At 34.7% G+C, this 22081-nt stretch overlaps 4 protein-coding genes across 4 annotated transcripts in view; 2 read left to right on the top strand and 2 right to left on the bottom strand.

The window, feature by feature from the left end:
• LOC107607763 (wall-associated receptor kinase 2-like) overlaps positions 1-1142 on the bottom strand; it is a 3227-nt gene extending 2085 nt beyond the window's left edge. Inside the window, exon 1 of the mRNA XM_016309667.2 lies at positions 166-1142. Within this exon, the coding sequence (XP_016165153.1) occupies positions 166-1066 (901 nt within the window). The 5' untranslated portion in view covers positions 1067-1142. The remainder of the gene's footprint in view (positions 1-165) is intronic.
• LOC107607764 lies at positions 8193-8959 on the top strand. The gene is made up of 2 exons (XM_016309668.1): positions 8193-8288; positions 8579-8959. Exons 1-2 carry the CDS (start codon positions 8193-8195, stop codon positions 8957-8959), a joined length of 477 nt encoding a protein of 158 aa, XP_016165154.1.
• Positions 18298-19236, top strand: LOC107607765. Its single transcript, XM_016309669.1, has one exon. The coding sequence runs from the start codon at positions 18298-18300 to the stop codon at positions 19234-19236; it is 939 nt and encodes a 312-aa protein (XP_016165155.1).
• LOC107607767 (probable indole-3-pyruvate monooxygenase YUCCA10) overlaps positions 20114-22081 on the bottom strand; it is a 3093-nt gene continuing 1125 nt past the window's right edge. The window contains exons 2-4 of the mRNA XM_016309670.2: positions 21664-21897; positions 20853-20978; positions 20114-20427 (exon numbers count right to left, since the gene is read on the bottom strand). Coding sequence (XP_016165156.1) covers positions 20218-20427; positions 20853-20978; positions 21664-21897 — 570 coding nt within the window. The 3' untranslated portion in view covers positions 20114-20217. The remainder of the gene's footprint in view (positions 20428-20852; positions 20979-21663; positions 21898-22081) is intronic.

Genomic DNA, 22081 nt, shown 5'->3' on the forward strand with positions numbered 1-22081 from the left:
TAGAGTGAATAAGGTGAAAATTCAGGTGAAGTCGACTTCATGTAAAGTTGATATTTGAAAGCCGTTAGATAAAAAATTAGTCAAATTAGTCAAATCATCTAACAGCTCTCAGATATCTAACTTTACGTGAAGTCGACTGCAAGTTTCCACTGTGAATAATAGTACCTTGTTGACAACCATGAAGGAGATAAGGGTTACCCTGAAAACCAGAGGGGCATTTGCAAACATAACCAGGACGCTTATCAGAATCGTGACACGTGCTGTTCTCTGCCTTACACGCAAAGCTGGAAGGATTCTTCATAGCTTCAATACACGTTTGGTCCCCTATACTCCAATCCAGAACCACCGGAAACTCAGTACTCTCCAGCTTCTTCAGGTGTGTCGTCTCAAATTCATAGCCATCTTCTTCCACCAAGAATGCATAACTGCATGGGTTGAAGTCACTCACTTGGCTGTTGTTAAAGTCATTGTTCTCAAAATAATAACCGATCAACGTTAATAACCGCCCTTCTGCGGCGCGGGGAATATTAATACGGCAACAACCGCTGCCGGTGCAGGAGCCATTGCTCGCATGTTCAAGTTTCTCGCAGTAGGAAAAGCATGTGGCGGGATAATGTCTCGAATCTTCCAGTGTAAACGCCACAACTACTCCAAGTGTGTTACAACCAATTGCGGTGAACGTGTTTCGGGTCCATGAGATGCTAAAGTTTCCCGAGAAAAGAAACTGATCGGTTTGAATGTTGCTGATTTTGCCCTGGTCGTCGATGCTATAGCAATCGCTAGCTACCGGCGACGAAACGCGGAGATCGGAATCGACGAGGGATATGTTTAGGAGAATTAGGGCGGTGTTGTTTGATAAGGGCAATAAGTATGGGACATTGTTGGTGCAATTTATGAGAAAATTGGTGTCAAGGGAGCAATCCTTTGTGGTGCCAAACGGGAAGGGAATGCTGACGTGGCCGCATTTGGTTAGGCAGTGTTTGGCGGGTTGAGTTGCTGCATCATTAGCATGAGCTGCTAAAAAGAAAATGAGGAAGAGGAGGTTCTTTGATAAATGCTCAGCCATGGCTTTGTTGAATGTTCAGCATATGCTGCAAAAAAGAAGTATAGGTACTAGTTCGTAGCAATGCTTGCATTGGTCTGGACATATCCGTAGTAAAAGTGTATAAAAAACAAAGATTAACTCATAATACGAAATAATATATTCAATATTTGAAATGATTTAAAATTAATTATTATTATTATGTGCTAAAAAGTTGATATCTCAAATTTGACATATGAAATATAGTGATGATGCTACAAGCCTTTTTATAATTACCTTTTGTTGGTAAAAAATAATTGAACTCGAAGAAAAAGGTTATTCGAATTATAAAGTAAGCTTTTGCAAAAAGAGTTAGTGTGGAAGGAGATGTATTTGGTGGCATTGAGTAAGAGATCGATTAGTTTAGTAAATCGAGGAGTTATTCGAGTTAAAAAGATCGAAAATTCTTAGAATCGAAGGTTATTCAACTGTCGTTATAGGATCAGGCAAAAGAGCGGGAACGGTTATCTGTGTTTTTGTACACGTAAGATTTTCATTTCGAAATGATCAGTTAAGGAAATGGCTATAAATACTAGAAGGCTCGAAGTCACAAAGATTGTAACTTTGCTTCAGAAATTACTCACGCACACTCATATCTCCAGCGACTTATTGAGTCTACTTTGAGTCAATTTTCTGTAGGGTTCCTTCCACTTATTTTACTTTCCATTTATATTTTCTGCAAACTTTACTTTTCTTGTAAATTTATCTTTCCAGCAACATTTAATTTTCTTGTTCAATTTACAATTTTCAGTATTTTTATTTTCGAAGTTTAAAAGTCCTTTGATCTAATCAAAGGCATTTTATTGCTTTATTTAAATTCAATGCAAACCATTTCGATTTCAGTCAATTTTACGTTCAAAATCTTTATCTTTCAGTCCTTCAGTCTTTTTCTTTAATTTTTGTCTAATTCGAGGAACTTTGATACACTTCTAGAAAACTGGTACTCGCAAAAAAGAGGAGTAGGTTTCGCTCCCAAACCATTAGAATCGAACTACCATTGATTTGCTAAAAATCGCAAAACAAATTGGCACGCCTGGTGGTGGACAGTTTTTAAATTGAAGTGTGTCAAATGATTTTGGTGTCACTTGGTGTATGCAATTAAGAAGTGGAAGGATTGTTCACATGGCTGATGAAGTGTCGAATGTGAATGGTGGTTCGTCCACTAATGATAGTGCACCAATAACTATATAACCTTCAAAAGTTACTTCACGTTCCGAAAGGGTGGTTATCAGTGAAAGTGTGGCAGTTATAAATATGCAGGCTGAAAATAAGGGACGTAATACTCGTCCACGTGGTAATTCACCACCAATTCAACCTCAAGTAACTGCTGGTTGGCCTCCTTATGGCCTTCCTCCTGGTTATACTCCGTCAGTGAGTGGTTTTGTACCTCCAATTTGATTTGGGAGGGCATAAATGGAGTAAGTAATGTCCAAAATTCACAACAATCCGAGTTTTCTCGAGATTGTAATATGGGCTCTACATCAAATGCTTCTAATTCAATAGCAGCATTTCGGCAACATGTGAAAGAAAAACATCATGATTTAGTCAATCTATTCACCCAGCAAATGACCACAATTTTGAATCCTATGATGGCTGATCACAAATTGAAATTCGATCGTCTTGCAAGGCAAGTCGAGCGAATTGCTCGAATCGTTGATTATGATGAAGGAGAAAGGCAGAATGCTAGAGGAAATAACGAGGGTTTTAAAATTTATTTCAAAATGAGAATGATGTTTATAGAAATAGAGAAAATCCTCAGTTAATTCTTCATGGTCAAAATGCAGAAGATGTCCTGGCTCGATTACGCGTTAATCCAGTTGGTGAACGTTATCAAGTTACTAGAATTGTGGAACATGTTTTAAATAGGGTTGGATTCAATATAGGATTCATGAATCAACCCCATTTTGTGTCAGCTTTTTTCCAAAATGTTCAAATGGCTGAAGTGTCAAGAGGAATGAAAAATCCTAAAATAATTACGAAGTTTGCAGGAGAAGTTGGAGAGTCAACTATTGAACATGTTGCTCGATATTTGGTTGAGATTGGAAATTTAGCCAACGATGAAAGTTTGAAAATGAAATTTTTTCCTTCTTCGTTAACGAAGAATGCATTTACTTGGTTTTCGAATCTTAGACCAAATTCGATAACAATGTGGGCTCAGTTAGAAACAGCCTTTCATGCCCAGTTTTATCGAGGAGAATTGATTGTGGCAGTTACTGACTTAGTGGCTTTGAAACGAGAAGATGGTGAAACCATTGATGATTATATGATTCCTTTCAAGAATGCTAGAAGTCGATGCTATGTATCTCTTCTTGAAAGTGAAGTAGTAAAGATAGCAGTTATGGGGTTAGAATTTTATATGCGTAAAAAATTACTCAATGTGCATATTCCTAACTTAGCCCATTCAGCAGAAAGAGTTCGCCAGGTAGAAATTTTGAAGAAGGAAAAAGAGAAGTATAAGAGCGAAAGGAGGTTGAAGAGTAAAACTTTTTCTCGAAAGGAAAAATTTGCTCTCGTGGCCCTGGAATCCTCTGAGGAGGAGTCCGATTTAGAGACGGAGGTTGATTTGGCCGAACTTAAGAAATGTCCTCCTTATGTGTGTTCTTTACTTAAGAAACTCCCTAGCAATGAAAAGTCGAATGATTCAAAACTGAAAAGTGGAAAGAGATACAATTTTAATATTTCGAAATCTGATAAGATTTTCGTTGTATTGCTTAAAGATAAACAGTTAATTTTACCAGAAGGCAGAACTTTGCTTTCGGTGAAAGATTTAAAAGGAAAACCTTATTGTAAGTTTCACCAAGCAACTAGTCATTTAACTAACAATTGTGTTTGTTTCAGAGATTTAATACAAGAAGCCATCATGGAAGGACGATTGAAGTTTGATGATGGTAAAAAAGAGATGAAAGTTGATTTTGATCCTTTCGATTCTGAAGCCAGTTTTGCTGAGCCATATTTGGGGGTGAATACGGTTGGAGTGTCTTATGGCTTTGATGTGACCTTGGGGGACTTCGGATCGAATATCCATGCTGTCTATCCCGATGTAGGAGATGGGTTATCGGAGTTTTGATGCAGCAGAAACTCAAGGATCGAAACGTATCTCTATGTCTCCGATGCAATTTAGTATTCGATGCTGAGGCTACAGCAATTTTTGAAAAAGAAAGAATGAAGAAGGAACTGGCTCATCGAGAGGAGCAGGCTCGTCAAAAGCATCCTGTTCGACGAGTAGAGGGTTAAAGTTCTAGTGATCGTCAGAAAAGTACTATGGCTCCTATAAGCCGTTCTCAGGCTGTAGGTGTGCAATGGATTCGAAATTGTCAAGAGTTCTAGAACAGAGATACTCATTACAGGCGTAACCCACAGTGGGGTATAGGGGGCCTCTTCGAGGTCGATATCCTTATTTCTATGGCCGAGCCAGGGGAAATCCAAGGGGTAGAGGAAGAAGGGGGCAACCGCTGTCTAAAGTGGCTCATGCTGATAAAGGGCAAAGGGGCAACTCCATCGGTGCATTCTCGAATAGTCTTTTTGGTTGATGGAGAGACATATCCGAAATGAGTTCTTTCTCCCGTGAAGTTGGACAAGGGCAAAGTAGTGGTTAGCATTCCAGTCGTTGATAAAGACAAGGGTGCTAATCTGGATGAAGAATATTTCGAAGAAGGAGACGAGGAAATGGTCGGTACCATTTTGATGATTCCAACTGAGTATTTGGGAGAATATGAAGGTGATCCTGAGGTTGATTATGACATTGATGATGAGGAAGCCTTCTCGTTCATTCGATTTGAGGATGAACCAGGTTATTTTCAGAGGCCTTCCGAGAAACAAAAATTCTATCTGCGCCCACTTCACATTACTTCAATTATGAGTGGGATTAAAGTAAACAAAGTTTTGATAGATGGAGGAGCAGTTATAAGCTTGTTGCCTGAGAAGATGCTGATGAAGGTAGGCAAGCATCTTGATGATTTGATCCCAACCAATATTTCAGTGACAGACTTTAGTGGTGCTTCGACTCCTGCTAAAGGGTTAGTTACTCTGGGGGTGAAGGTTGGATCTTCTTATCGAAACACTATTTTTGTGGTGGTGTCTTCGAGGGAAAGTTATAATACCTTGTTTGGCCAAGACTGAATTCATGGAGTTGGGGTTGTACCATCTACCGTGCATCAGAGTATTCTTCTTTGGACAGATAATGGAAAACCTGAAGTAGTCAAGGCTGATTCGAATTTATATGTCGAATAGTTTCATGTTGATTTCAAGGTGTATAGTCCAAAACTAAAGCCTTTGAATGTTGACAGGGTACTTAATTTGTTCAATTGTGAAGGGTGCTATCTGACTTCAGAGGGTATAAGTGTGAAGCTTCGCTATCCACAACTTAGCGTTCCTCCAACTGGGTGGGATTGTTCAACATAAATGGTGATTTGAAGACGCTTTTCGATGGCAAGGGAGCAAGATGTCTCGGATTATCTAGTAACTTTAAATAAGTATCTAAATAATTTCCTTTTAGTAGAAAAAAAGGTGATTCTTCTGATGAAGTTGGATCATTTAGGAATGTAATTTCTTTTTCTTTTCATACTAAAGATTCGATCTCTTCGATCAAATTTTGTCACGGTTTAAGATCTTCTTATTTACATAATTCTAATGATATTGTTAGTTAAACTCCTGTTGAAATAGTAGAAGTTCAGTGTATTGAAAATGAAGCTGTTGTTAATCTAGCAAATAATCAAGTTCGTTTTAATCCTAGTGAATCAGTTGATTTATCTTTTGATTGCATCTATGATTTAGAACCTTTGAGTTTTGAAAAATACTTAGTAAAAGATGATGAACATGCAAAAGGGTTTGAATCATAGGATCCCTTAGAAGAAATTAATCTGGGATCTATTGATGATGTTAGAATTACTTATATATGTAAAGGTCTTGCGGCCCCATTTCAAACTGAATTATACCATCTTCTACATGAGTTTAGAGATTGTTTTGCTTGGGATTATTATGAGATGCATGGTCTCGATCGTTCTCTTGTGGAACATCGATTAGCACCGAAACTAGACGCTCGACCTATAAAGCAAATGCCTCGACGATTTGCTCCTGAAATTAATCAAAAGATTAAAGAAGAGATTGAACGCTTGATTAAAGCAAAATTCATTCGAACCGCTCATTATATTGAATGGGTTTCGAATATTATGCCTGTGATGAAAAAGAATGAAAAATTAAGAGTGTGTATTGATTTTAGAGATTTGAATAATACCACTCCGAAAGATGAGTATTTTATGCCTATAGCAGATATGTTAATTGACTCTACTGCAGGGAATGAAATTCTAAGTTTTATGGACAGTTATTCAGGATATAATCAGATCTTCATTGCTGAAGATGATGTGTCCAAAATTGCTTTTTGATGTCCCAGGGTGTTGGGCACTTATGAGTGGATAGTTATGCCATTCAGTTTGAAAAATGCTGGTGCAACATACCAATGTGCTATGAATACCATTTTTCATGAGTACATTGAAAAATTTATGGAGGTATATATTGATGATATTATGGTTAAGTCAAATTTGGTAACTCAATACATCGATCATTTGAGAAGAGCATTTATTACTATGTGGAAGAAAGGATTAAAAATGAATCCTTTAAAATGTGCGTTTGGTGTGTCAGCAGAAAACTTTTTAGGATTTGTCATCCAGAAAAAGGGATTGCTATCGATAAGAATAAGGCTGATGCAATTCTGGCATTATCCCCTCCCAAGTCAAAAAAAAGTACAATCTTTTCTTGGAAAAGTTAATTATCTTCGAAGGTTCATATCGAATCTTTCAGGTCGAACTCGAATATTTGCAGCTTTGGTAAAATTAAAAAATGAATTACAGTTCGAATGGACAGGAGAACATCAATAAGCTTTCGAGTCAATTAAAGCTTATTTGTCCAAAGCGCCAATAATGGCGAATGTTCGCTTCATGACCTTTGAAACTATATATTGCTGCATCTGGGAACACGATTGGGTGTATGTTGGCTCAGGATGATGAGAATGGCCATGAACGAGCTGTTTATTACCTTAGTCAAGTTTTAATTGATATCGAGACAAGGTATTCACCTATTGAAAAGTTGTGCTTATCTTTGTATTACGTTTGCACAAAGTTAAAGTGCTATATGGTTGCCAAACCTGTGAAAATCATTGCACAAATTGACCTCGTTAAATATATGTTGACTTCTCCGATGTTGCAAGGTCGACTAGGGAAATGGATGTTGGCATTAATAGAGTTTGACTTGCAATATATTCTGAATGAAAGGACAGGTCATTGCAGATTTTCTAGTTGATCATTTGAATAATCCGAATGATTAGGGGGCAAATATAATTGACGTTCATGTTGATTTTTGGAAGTTATATTTTGATGGTTCAAAGCACAATGATGGTGCAGAAGTGAGAATTTTAATTATCTCACCAAAGGAAATTCCGTCAGAATTTTTGTTTGAGTTAAAATATTCTTGCTTGAATAATGTGGCTGAGTACGAAACTTTAATTTTGGGCCTTGAAATTTTGATCGGAAAAAGGGCTTTAGAAGTTCAAATCCTTGGGGATTCTCAGTTAGTTTTGAAACAGATATCGAAGGAGTTCAAATGTAACAATGAGAAGTTAAAAAAATATTTAGCAATGGCACGAAAATTGCTAACTTCCTTTCGAAAGGTTTCATTAGTCCATATTCCGAGAATTCAGAATGAAATTGCTAATGAGTTGGCTCAGATTGCTTCAAGATATAAAATAGGCCCTGAAACACTAAGAAAATTGACAAAAATTTGCCAAATATTAGTGCCAGTGGATGAAAGAAAAGCTGTGTTTGGATGAATAGGAAGATGATGATTGGAAAAAACTTATTGTTGAGTATTTAAAGAATCCCAGTATTCAAGTGGACAGAAAGATAAGGTTGAAAGCAATAAATTTTGTAGTAATGGATGATGAGTTATACAAGAAAGGGATCGATGGAAGTCTTTCGAGATGTTCAAGCCGATAAAAATATTGCTTTAGGGGAAGTCCATAGAGGTATATGTGGCGCTCATCAGGCTGGGATAAAAATGAAATGGGTTTTACGTCGAAATCATGTTTATTGCCCTTTAATGGTTAAAGATTTCATCGATTATGCGAAGGCGTGTCAAGAGTGTCAACGCCATGGAGTGGTGCAACAGATCCCAGCATCTGAGTTACATTCGATCATTAAGCCATGGCCATTTCGAGGTTAGGATTTAGACCTAATTGGGTTGATACACCCTCCTCCTTCGTCGAAGAATTATAAATTTGTCTTGGTGGCCATAGATTATTTTATGAAGTGGGTCGAAACTATTCCCTTGATAGAGGCTGGGCAAAATGAAGTAATAGATTTTATTGAGGAATATATAATCCATCGATTTGGAATTCCTCAAATGCTAAGTATTGATCAAGGGACTATGTTCACTGGTCAGTGAATTAAGAATTTTGCAGTTTCGAGAAATATTAACATGATTACTTCAACCCCTTATTATGCACAGGCCAATGGGCAAGTCGAAGTGGCAAACAAAATTTTAATTAGTTTGATTAAAAAACAGATTGGAAGCAGACCTCGAACATGGCATGAGACTTTGAGTCAGGTATTGTGGGCTTATCAAAACTCACTAAGAGGATCAACAGGTACTTCTCCTTATAAATTAGTATATGGGCATGATGCAGTTTTGCCTTTAGAAATTAATCTAAATACGTTGAGGATTTTAAGGCAAGATGAGTTGCTAGTTGATGGTTATTGGAATGCAATGTATGATGAATTAAATGATTTAGTCTCCGAGCGTGTTTTGGCTCTTGAGAATATGATTCGACAAAAGGAAAACGTTGCTCGAAGTTATAATCGTCAAGTAAAAGAGAAATATTCAGTATAAGAGAGTTGGTCTTGAAAGTTGTATTGCCAATGGAAAACAAATCGAGATTTCTTGGCAAGTGGTCCCATACTTGGGAAGGACCTTTTCAAGTAATTGAATTGTATTCTGGAAATGCATATTGAATTAAAGATATTGATTCTGGGAATGTGATTAATTCGATAAATGGAAAGTATTTGAAGGAATATCGATGTATGCCGAGTCAAGATTAATAATGCAAGTAAATAAGTCAGGATACAAAAGAGTTGTTACATATAAAATATCCTAAGGTGGTAGAATAGTAGGCGCCAAAAGTTCTCCTAAGTCAGAATGGAGTTGGACTCTCTCACTGTCCAAGGTATAGAATGCTTCAGTTTGCTCGTACTCCTCATTTTTGTGCCTTGTCAAGTTGCCTTTCACAATCTTCTTACTTGGCTTCGATAGTGCGGAGCTCCTTGAAGAGTTTTTATTGTTTGTTCTGGGCGGTAGCCAAGGGTATTGCCATGTCAGCCTTTCTCTTCCGAATCTTGGCTAGTTTTTCATTGATCTGGACTAGCTCTGCTTCAAGTTCTTCTTCTTGTTTATCATAATGAGCTCGAGCAGTGAAGGCTTGAGAAATTCTCAGATCGAATTCTTTGTAAGAAGCCTTTATTGGTCGAAGAGCTTCGCCAAATTTTTCTGACTCAGTTCTGATTTTGGCTACTTTGCCCTGGGTTCCTTGTAGTTTATCTTGGAAGGTGATGCAGTCATTAGAAATCTTTATGAATTTCTTGACTATAGCAGAGAATTGAAGAGGAACTCGAAACTTAAGGGAGGAACTCAAAATTTCTGAAAGGAGTAAATTCAGATCTGAGTGGCTAGTCCATTCAGTAGGTGGATGTGATAAAAGTTGAAGAGTAGTAGTTAATTGTTCACGGGTGTTTTCATTAAGTTATGAGGGAAGGTTGGATGTAGAAGGACCTGTAGGAGTTGGAGTTGAGATCGGTACTTCATCTTCTTGAACGATTTGGTTCAAAAAGGCAACCAAACCATCGAGGTCGACATCAGATGGTTGAGAGGGCATATCAGGGACTTCAAAGGATGGTTTTGGACCATGAGAGGTGGAAATCTCAATGTTTTTGTGTGGGCTTGGAGATTTCTAAGGAGAAGGAATAGTTTCTGGCATATGAGTGGGTGAATCGGAGTCAGGAGCAACGAGAGAATCAATGAAATTTTCAACTCAAGTTGGAGAATGAAGGTTGTCAGCATTTTGATTTTGAGAGGTTGCTCTGGCCTCGGTTGATCATGTTAAGTGGTTTGTTCAGGAGCGAGTGAGAAAAATGTTGACTGAGGAATTATTTCAACCTGAAATAAGACACTTAGTAAGTCAAATCTTTCAACCAAGTTAATATGTTTAAAATTAATATGAAATTACCGGAATGGATTTTCTCCGAATCAATGGTGGGGCGGATTCAGTTGTGGAATCTTCATCTGAGTCAGAAGGAGCGGCAAGAATATTTTGTATGGACTGTTTGCTTTCCTCTACAGAGCTTTCACTCGAAGATTGAACCTGATACTAAAGAAAAATCAAAATCATGACAAGTTCGAATGAATACAATTGAGAAAGGTTTCAAAGAGTTTGATTGAAAGATTACCCTTCTGGAAGCTCTTGTAGGAATTTGTCGATTCTTCTTTGGTGGTTGCCTTGAAGGTACTGCAACCTCGATTCTCCTTTTTGAGGTTCTTCTTGGCGAACAGTCAGTGGTTGTGGCGGTCTTGATGGCTGAGTTTTTAATCTCTTCAAGGGTGCGACTATACTTAGAATAATATGTGGTCCACCAATCAAAAAATGATTTGGTGATGTATGAACTACGCTCCTAAAGAAGGTGATTGTAGTTCATCTTTTGTTTTTTATTAGAAAGAAGACAGATATCGAGTGCTTCCTTCGAAACTAACTCGACATGACAGAAAGCTTTGCTGTTTCAAGGAAGTGGAGTTGGAATGGTTTGAGAAAAGCCCAACTGCCTGGTTGTGTAGTGAGGAGCATAGAGAGTTGCCTTGAATTGTTTCTTTTTGTATTGAGGCAACCTAGTTGGGATCACCTGAATAGCCCGTAGGTTTGCCCAATTTCTATTGGCAATCTCATTTTCTTGATCATCATTTAGAAAGAGAAGGCGTTCGAGCCATGAAGGACCACAATTTCGACGCAAAAAAGGAGTGAAATTGAGGTCATTATTGTTGAAATTATTGCAAGAATGAAAAAGAGAAAAAACAGCCCAGAAACGGTCCTCAGTCGAATGGGCATCTGGGAAGTTTGGTTGGAAAGAGGACAATCGAAACCTTTCGATATGTTGTTTGTCAGATGAGCTATGCCCATCTTTCTGCATGAATTTCTCAAAAATAGCATTCAACCAGAGTTGGAGGAGCCAGAGGGGACCTCCTACGTTGATTCGAGAATTGTTTCGAAGGCAATTGACCAGATAGCCAAGTTCTTCGAATAAGTGACCCAACATCAACTTGGCCAAATTAAATATGTTTCCTTCATGTAAAATGGCAGCAAGAGGGAGAAAGAGTTTTTGCATCTGAACACTTTGAGAACAGAAGACAATGGCATTTAGCCAGTAAAACAGAAACGTGACGTGTTTATAGTCGGTCACAGGTTCATTTTTCTTACCCATGTTGTGGATGATAAAATCACTATAAGAAGTTCTATGATCTATTCTGTATTCTCAGTTTGGTTGTGTGCTGAGCGAATATTTTATACGATTTTTACCATCATTTTCATATAGTTTTTAGCATGTTTTGTTTAAGTTTTGTTAAGTTTTCATAGGTTTCGGTACAAAATTCATATTTTTGGATTCTACTTTGAGTTTGTGTATTTTTATACAATTTCATGTATTTTCTGGCTGAAATTGAGGAGCTGGAGCAAAAGTATGATTCAGAGACAGAGAAAGTGCTGTAGATGCTGTCAGGATCTGACCTCCTTGCATTCGAAAGAGCTTTTCTGGAGCTACAGAAATCCCAATGGAGCGTTCTCAATGGCTATGGAAAGCTAACATCCAGATCTTTCCAGCAATGAATAATATTCCATACTTTGCTTCAGAATTGAAGGCCCAAAACTAGCATTCAATGCCAGCATCCTTCCTTGTTCTAGCGTCCAACGCCCACAAGGAGGAGACCAGCGTTCAACGCCCTAGCCAGTGTTCAACGCCCTAGATTCCTCCTAGCACGTGGATCTCAATCAAGCTCAGCCTAAACACTCACCAAGTGGGCCCCATAAGTATATTTTAGCACTAAAAGACTATTTTACCCTTCTTATATAATCCTTAGTCATTAGTTTAGTATTTATTTGAGAACTTTTACATTCTAGAAAGACTTCCGACATATTTTCAAATTCCACATTGTATTTTCTATCAGTATGAGTTTCTAAACCTCCTAGATTGAGGGGTGGAGCTCTGCTGAGTTTTATGAATTAATAAAGTATTACTGTTCTATCTTCAATCCGTGTTTGATTCACTTCGTTCTTCATCAATATGAATGCGTTGAACCGACACAAGGTTATCTCATTCTACATGGGTTCAGAGTGAGCCTTTTATCGGACAATGATGAACCACTAACTTGATTATACATCACTTAGACAACTAATTCACGACTTCATTGGGGTCTTCTCGAGACACCAGTTCAGCCGAGGTATGGGGAGATTAGATTCTTTGTGGTAAAGGTTAGAACCAAAGGCGCAGCATTCTCTGATCCGAAAGATTCAACATTGTCTGTGGCGTTTTGAGTAGGATCACTAAGCGGAATAAACTGCAGGAGCTTCACCCTCAATCAACATGGATCCGCACTAACCCTGGGGTTCAGATCTGGAGGAGCATTAGCGACCTCTCAAGAAAGGCACTGATCACATACAGCCAGCCATAGAAGAAATCATTCACAGTTGGAGTAGACAGTAAGACTGAATTGATTCAAAAGAGTAAAGCATCTCCAAGCCTTAACCATCTTCATATCATTACATTCACCATCAACTGAGTAACGTTTTATTTATTTTCTTTTTATGCGTTTAAATAATCAAACAACTTTTCTATCCGTCTGACTAAGATCTACAAGATAACCATAACTTACTTCAAATCACAATCCTCGTGGGATCGACCCTGACTCACTCAGGTATTACTTGGACGACCTAGTGCACTTGCTGGTTCAGTTGTGCGAAGTTTAATTCCGCGCACCATTGTGCATCAGAGATCAGTTCAGGGGAGCTTATGGGGAGACCAGTGATGGTAGCCACGTCAAGGAGTGAAAGGCCAATCATTTCACAAGGGAGGTGGAAGTTGTTGGTAGTCCTGTTCCAAAACCACCGCTCCTATCATCCAGGGGTGAGCGATTGGTGTGAAGTGAGAAAGTCGTAGGAGCTCTTGGATGCCAAGAGCTCTCCAGGCAGTATTTTTCTCCGATTCAAGATGCCTGTGCCAGGTTCTAAAATCAGCCCCTCGTGGAGTAATTTTAGGGTTGTTCCTGAAGAATTTTTGAGGATTAACGAAATGAAAAATGACAAGGTTCTGGTTGATTAGCAAGTCTTCTCCTTGTGCATTGGGGAAGTAAGGGATATGTTTGTGTGCCCGTTCCATGTTAAACAATGAGTTTCATCGTTGACGTTGAACGGGATGAAAATCCTGGTGTCATCGACTTGAGGTTGAGGATCTTCAATAATTTTATCATTAAATTTATTGAGTATTTTCAAAGTTGGAGGAGCATGAGGTTGAACCATAGAATCTTTGCCCTTGTCTTGTGCGGCAACACGGGTTAAAGAGGAAGCCATTGTTGATTAAGGTGAGAAATGAAAAGGAGGATTTGCAGTTGTAGAGCAGAAAAGAGTACATAAGTAAAAGAAGAATTATCACTTTGGAAGATATGGATTCAGGAAGGAAGACAATGGTAAGAAGTTTTAATTTAAAAGAAGAAGATTTGTTTCTTAACCATTGTTACAAAGGAGAATTCAAAAGAAGGAGACAACTTCGTAGAGAAGGTGAAGTGTTGGAAGAGAGAGATTGTGAATTGTGGGAGACGTGTCAAACGGCTGGAAAGTTAATGGGCGAAGTAAATGTCATTTATGGCTAATCATGGTGATCCTCGTTAATGATAAAATTAGGATTAAATGTTTTACCTTCTAAAGAATGATTTCAAGAACAAACACATTAATCTTAGGGGGTAATTTGTTAGTAAAAAATAATTGAATTCGAAGAAGAAGGTTATTCGAATTATTAATTAAGCTTTCGGAAGAAAAGTTAGTGTCGAAGGAGATGTATTTGGGGGCATTGAATAAGAGATCGATTAGCTTAGCAAATCGAGGAGTTACTCGAGTTAAGAAGATCGAAGATTCTTAGAATCGAAGGTTATTCAACAGTCGTTACAGAATCAGGCAAAAGAGCGGGAACGGTTACCTGTGTTTTTGCACACGTGGGATTTTCATTTCGAAATGATTAGTTAAGGAAATGGCTATAAATACTAGAAGGCTCGAAGTAACAATAGTTGGAACTTTGCTTCAGAAATTACTCACGCATACTCATATCCCCAACGACTTACTGAGTCTGCTTCGAGTCAATTTTCTATAGGGTTCCTTCCACTTGTTTTACTTTCCATTTACATTTTCTGCAAATTTTACTTTTCTTGCAAATTTATCTTTGCAGCAACATTTAATTTCCTTGTTCAATTTACAATTTCCAGTATTTTTATTTTCGAAGTTTAAAAGTCCTTTGATCTAATTAAAGGTATTTTATTACTTTATTTAAATTCAATGCAAATCATTTCGATTTCAGTCAATTTTACGTTCAAAATCTTTATCTTTCAGTCTTTCAGTCTTTTTCTTTAATTCTTGTCTAATTCGAGGAACTTTGATGCACTTCTAGAAAATTGGTACTCGCAAAAAAGAGGAGTAGATTTCACTCCTAGACTATTAGAATCGAACCACCATCAATTTACTAAAAATCGACAAAATACCTTTACTTTAATTAAGTTGTGAGAAGTTTAGTAAAAACTAATATGTGCGTGTTTCACATACTTTTTATATGCACTTCTATTGATATAATATATAAATTTTTATTAAAAAAATACATAAATTTATTAATATAGTACAAAAATTTTTATAAATAACACACAAAATTTATTGCATAATTAAAAATTATTTTATGATTTGATAATAAATTAATAATAATAATGATAATGAAAGAAGGAGGAAGGAAAGAAAAAAAAAAATCAAACAAAAGAAGATGATCACAACAATGTTAAAAAAAAGCGTATATACGATAAGCATGACTTGATTGAATTTGGCCTAAAAATTAATTGGCTGCCTAATATAAGTTGTTATATAACATTATTTTGTGCTTTATATACAGAGATGTTGTGGGCTAACTTTCTACATCATTATTAACCTTCCATTTCCAATATCTTCTATTCTTCTAGGCAGTTGTTCTAACTACCATAATATATTTAGAAGAAAGATGGTTGTTACAATTGAAACAATAATTAGTACTTATTCATTATTACAGTTAAATTAAAATTAATACCACTGAAATAATTATTATAATTTTGATATTAAAGTTAAATAATTATTTTAATTTATAAACAATAACAGGACATATAAAATACAATTTAAAATTCAAAAAAGGTTACATTCAGTAGCATTATGTTACATATTGTTACATAATACAACTTAAAATTCAAAAAATAATCAAGAAGAATAATGGTTGTATATCTTAAAATTTACGACACAACAAAACTCTACGGAAACATAAAATTAAAGAACTTCTCCCAGGTTGTAAAAAAATTTCGCAATTTGCGAGAAATTCTAAGTACATATTCTCATACTTCACCAACAGAGCACATTTTGTAGTATTACACCAAAATTAAAATTACATCAAATCTTTTTTGAAAATGTTTAATAACAAAAGAAAGTTAGCCAAAAACAGTTATAACTTGTCTTATTTAATATTCATTAATTTTTATAATAATTAATAAATACTAAATAAGACAAGTTCTGCCTGTTTTTTTTGTCTTCCTAACATTACCATCTTTTTAACGAAAATTAAGTGCTTTATTTGGAAAAGTATATGGAACCAAGAGGTGATCAGCCAAAAAATAAACAACTTAACTAATTTATAATTATATTTAATTAATTTTATTTATTTTTAATTTATAATATTTGATATTAATTGCTTCTCACCCCAAATTAAAATTCTGAATGATACGTTGAAGAAATAGGGGCGGAGATCACGGAACTTTCAACAATCCCAATTCTTAGTATATAAAAAAAATTATAAAATATATAAAAGAACATCTATTTAGTATGAAAAAGAAACATTCTGATACTTAATAGAAGAAACATCCTAATATCTAGTATAAGCACCATCTACGTAGAGGTTTTGAATTCATCCAAAAATATCTGGCTGATTTTTTGCTGGTATCCTCTTGATTCCCTAACATTGTTGGCTTTATTTTTAAAATAAGGTTACGATTATTCAACCAAAAAAAGTTCAGCACGTAATAAGAATGTTTCATTGCTGTAGCATCACTAGCATGTCCATGGATATGGTGTGTGTAGCGGCTAGTTTGGTTTGATGCAAGCCACGAGCCCACGACTAAGTACATGAACAAAAGATGACATCAACGGTGATGATTAAATTAAGATTAAAACTCAAATGTAATTATCTTTATGTGAAATTAATAATTAAAATTTATTAAATTAAATAATTTAATTAGTTTAATTAAATTATTATCTAATGATTTACAGCTATCTTAACTACACATGAATTTTCAATTCAGATTAAAACTGTTACTTTAATTTCTCGGGGTTTTCGCAGGTGCCTAACGTTAATAACGACGAGATAATGAGACAATTTCGTCTTAGGCTCGCTAGCTGTACGTGTCCTTAACTGCTTTCGTGACAATTTTGTATTTTGTCGTCACAAAATCATATTGAATTGTCGTCGATTATAATTAGGTGAGTCCATTGAAAATTCTATTTCCTTTCATGCGTTAATCTTTGCATACTTTTTGTCATTCAAGATCCTTACAAGAAAAAGATTTCAGGCTCCTAGGATTTCTCTAAATAAACTACTCTTTATATTTTTAATAATTTCTTAGTTAAACAGTAAAATTATCTAAAAAACAGTATTCAAAGATAAAAAGAATTCAAAGACTAACAGAATTTATTATTTTTAGTCAATATTTTTAATTCATACTTTAAATATTATTAGTAAAAACAATAAATTCTAATATCTCTTTAGCATTCCTCTTCAAAGATTAAGTTAGCGAATCATTATATTATTTTATAATGGGTTATATTATGATATCAAACATGTTATCGTGGTGGATTCTGCTGATAGTTTGCATACATTTTTTTTTCAATTATTTTTTAAAAAGGATTATGCAATCAATCTGACAAATTAACATTTAATGACTATTTGTATTGAAATTTGTCAATAATTCTAATATTTTATTTTATATTTTTTTAGTAATTATTATTAGGATTCTTCTTTATATTTTAGTGAGTCAATTATCAATAATCAATATTTTTAATTCTATAACAGATTATATTCTTTTTTTTTTGGTTTCCCATGGTATCCCTCAACCCGGCAGGTCAAGGACTAATCCGTCGCGGTACTGAGCTCCATTTAAGGGTTTACCGCTGGCCAATGGGTTGCTGCATGCACAAGGCGAGATTCGAACCTCCGACACTTGCTTAAGCGGACTAGTGAACTAACCACTAGACCAACCCAACTTGGTTAGATTATATTCTAACGCCAAGTATATTGACGTAGTAGATACATTTTGGCCGGTGCCAGTTTGGATACCTCTCTCGTCTCAACTATTTTTTAAGAAAGTATATGTTATATAATCAATAAATTAATATTGAATGATTAATTATCTTGAGATTTGTTAATAATTCTAATATTTTATTTCATACATTTTTAATAATTATTATGATTCTTTTCTTTCTAGTCTTAAAAAAAATATATTAATAGTAATATTTCTTTTTTTAACTAAAAATGAAAAAATTTAAACTTGTAATCTCTTAGATGAATATGAAAAGAGTATGTCATTTGAGTTATAACTAATTAACGTAAAATGTGTTGTTTGACCTAGACTTTCTAATGTATATTCATTCACAATTAAATCCCTTAATATGGTATAATAATTAATCTGGACTACTACGTACGTATTAAAAGACATTGATTCGTCCATTATTAAATATAGTCACCTTCCTCTCTCCTCTGTCACACCTATAACCTTGTACTTCCGAGGTTTCATTTCCAAAGTCCTAATCCTTGGAGAAGAAATTAAAACACCAACAATATAATAATAATGAATACAGAACAAGAACAACAAAGATGAAAGTTGTTGGGTTCTTTGGTGTTTACCAAGAATCCTTCAAGATCATCCAATCCCACACAAAGATCTTCACTCAAATCACCTTTATTCTCATTCTCCCTCTCCTCTCATTCATCTTCTTCATTTTCAAACAACAATCCAATCTCCTCTTCAACGAAATTCTACATGACTCGCATCAATTAACCAATATCAACAACCATGACACACCACAATACCAGCACCTCATTCGAAAAATCTCTTCTAAATGGGACACTTTCTTGTTCTTCAACTTCATCTCCTTCACTCTCATCCTCATCTTCTCCATCCTCTCCACCACTGCGGTGGTTTACACCGTCGCCACTTCCATCTACGACGCCGGAAAAGAAACTATGATAAGTTTCACTGAGGTCATCACAGGCATTGTCCCAAAGACATGGAAGAGGCTTATGGTAACTTTTCTATGCGCCATCTTAGATTTTCTAGCGTACAACTTTTTGGCAATGTTAGTTACTTGGGAACTTGCAAAACCGGTTCGAAATTACTTCGGTGTTGCGGGTTCCATTATTATGGTGTTCTTATATCTATCTGGGTTCGTGTATCTGATCATGGTGTGGAAGATTGCCAGTGTTGTTACCTTGTTGGATGGAAAAGCGTGTGGATTTGAAGCAATGAAGAAAAGCAAGGAGCTAGTGAAGGGTAATATGGGATTTTCCATATCCATTTTTCTTAGCGTAAACGTTCCCTTCTTTGTGATACTTTTTTTGTTTTTGGAGAAAGCAGCGTTTGGGATTTTGTGTTTGTTGGTGTCATCTCATGTGTTGGTGTTTGAGGTTGTTCTTCTAACACTGCTCTGTTTTGTTTGCAATAAGTCTTGTGAGAATAATGTTGAAAAGGTTGTTTTAGTGGATCAAATTATTGATGAACATCATGTTCATAATAATGTTATGATTCCATTTTGATAGATCTATATATGTTCTATATGCTGAAAACTCATGGGAAGTCGATTTCATATGAAATTAATATTTTAGAGTCGTTAGATGAAAATTTAGTTAAACCAGTCAAATCATCTAACGGCTCTCCGATATCAACTTCACCTGAAGTCGACTACTGTACCTGAGTTTTCACCATTCTATATACTTATAATTACTGCTCAGTTAATCAAATTCATCTTTTCATAGAAATAAGAAAAATAGAACACAACATAAAACTAATTAATATAATCAAATTTAAAAATTGATAATGATAAAAAGACAATAAAAAATCAATCCAGACAATAAAAAAATATATATCAGCAAACCATGCCATAATCCTCTAGCTCCTCGTTAGTGGCCACTTTTATTCTTTTGGATTGACCCATTTAAACTTTTAAATTTTGTTCTCATTTTTTTTAATTTAATAACTTTTAATAATTCAACTCAAATATTTCAAATTCTAACTAAAATATATTAATTTCTAATCCAATAACATATTACAAATAATTTGACCCAAAATTACTATTTCAATAATCCAAAAATTAATTTTTATTTTTAATTAAAAATGGTATATTTTTAAACAACAAACGAACTGACCCGTTTAATCTACTAAAATTATATACTATTAGATCTTTTTGGAATACTGGGTTTTGCCTTCCTGCTAAAATTTTTTATGACCCACGCACTACGATTTAGATCGGAAAAACCAAATAACTAAATCCCCACCACGTACTATTAAGCAAATATTATTCTGATTTACTTTAAATCATAAAGCTGTATAGACCTTAGGAATTTACTAAATTACTTAACCTTTTAAGTATAGTAGATAAGTAAATAAATAACATAATTAAAAAGATCGAATCAATAGGATCATGTAGACTTTATTATATATTTTATATACATTGCAAAATAACTTAATCATACATACAAACAAAGTCTACAGGGGAAAGCAATACACATTTCGATCGATCAACTTTCATTGGATAAATATGAATGATTAAAAGACACCTTTAGATTGATAGAATATTGGATATGGTTTGCTATATTCTTGGCATCATAAGAAATTCCTTCTAATCCCATTTTTGAAAAACCAGCACAGTAGATTCCTTGTTCTCCCCCCCAATGATTAGGGTAGCTTGGTTTAGGCATTCCATCCTCATTGAACAGAATCTCATAATCCTGCATGCAAAAATTTTTTTGATACAATTACTCAAACAATAACTAAGTGGTCTTAGGGTCATTAGGCACATTAATCTAAATTCAACTTTTGGATTAGAGAAATATTTTTACTATACGTGCATATTAAAATTAATCAAATATATACATGTAATTTAATTTATTCTTAATATTTATTTTATATGAATAATATTAATAGTTAATGCTTGCTCTAATAACATTTATAACAACCGATTTAATTTAATCTCTATGTGAAAAAAATTAAAACAGTACTATTAAAAAGACAACAAATAATCCGTTTAAAGAATCTAAATTTATTTTATTATGCATTTATAGAGTGAATTAAATAAAATAAAAAATAATAAGTATTGACAGTTTTTTACTAATATTTTTTTGATACTAAATATTTTTGAATTATAAATATTCACCTTAAGCCACGTCAGCACATTGGTTCTGTATCCAGTAGCAAAGATGATCATATCAAATTGAGCACGTTGTCCATTGGTAAATTGAACTGTTTTAGCTTCTTCGATGTTTAAAATAGCAGGGACGACCTGATTGAAGAGGAACATCATTATGAATTCCACCTCATCCATTGTTATTCGAGAAATTAATTTATGAAATAGATTAATTAACTTATTGATGTCGCTAATTAATACCAAATATGATGCAACCAGAAATCTCTTGTACATATATTCATTCTTCTTAAATATATTAAGCCAACTTAGTTTTCTTTACAATGGACATGATGCATGAATTGACTTAATACATAAGCTTTGTTAATCAACATCTATCTTTTAAAGGAAGAGTGAATACCCATTCGATCCCTGACAATTATTTCGAAAGGACGAGACCCAAAAAAAAAAAAACTCAATCCACCTCCTGATATTTTGTTTTTTGGGACTGATTAGTCCCTGTATAAAAAAAAATAATATTAATTTATTTTGGCACAAAAATCTCGTTATCCTTTCGAAATAATTGTCAGAGACTAAATTAGAATTTTTTTTTTGTCAAGGACCTCGTTGTCTTTCGAAGTAATTGTCGGGACTATTTTGGATTTTTCTCTTTAAAAGAATTTGGTTTAAAGTTTTTAAAGTAAAAACTTTTCAAAAGTCAAAACATTCAATCTATTAAAAATTCCACAACTTTTGACCACTAAATCAATATAATTATATTAGAATTTGGATCCTCTAAAGTTTGAATTTCATTTTCGAGAGTAAAGTCCTAATTATTAATTACCTTCACTTGGCGATCCTTAATCTTTTTGACGCAACCCATGTCAATGATAGGAGTAGTTCCATTCTTGATTTTCATTGCAAAAGGTCCCTCCTTTGGTCTAATCAAACCATACTTAGACATATTTCCATACATTAGTTTGCTCATAAGCACCATGAACTTGTCCACCGTTTTTACCTCAAAGTGTTTCAGCATCGACATTCCCGCGTACATCGTTTCCTTACTAAAGAAATGCACCTAACAAATAATACCAAATTTTCTATCAAGTTAATTTTAGAGTTAAAAACTCGAACCATGTAACTACAATCGATGGAAGAGACATAAAAAGGTTGATACCAAATGAGTGTAAAAACGGAGAACTAATTTTCCTTTTTTATTTGTATTTTTCAAAATTATTATATTATTTAATTAGAATACACCA

This window comes from Arachis ipaensis, chromosome B07 (genome assembly GCF_000816755.2).
Source record: "Arachis ipaensis cultivar K30076 chromosome B07, Araip1.1, whole genome shotgun sequence".
Lineage (NCBI taxonomy): Eukaryota > Viridiplantae > Streptophyta > Magnoliopsida > Fabales > Fabaceae > Arachis > Arachis ipaensis.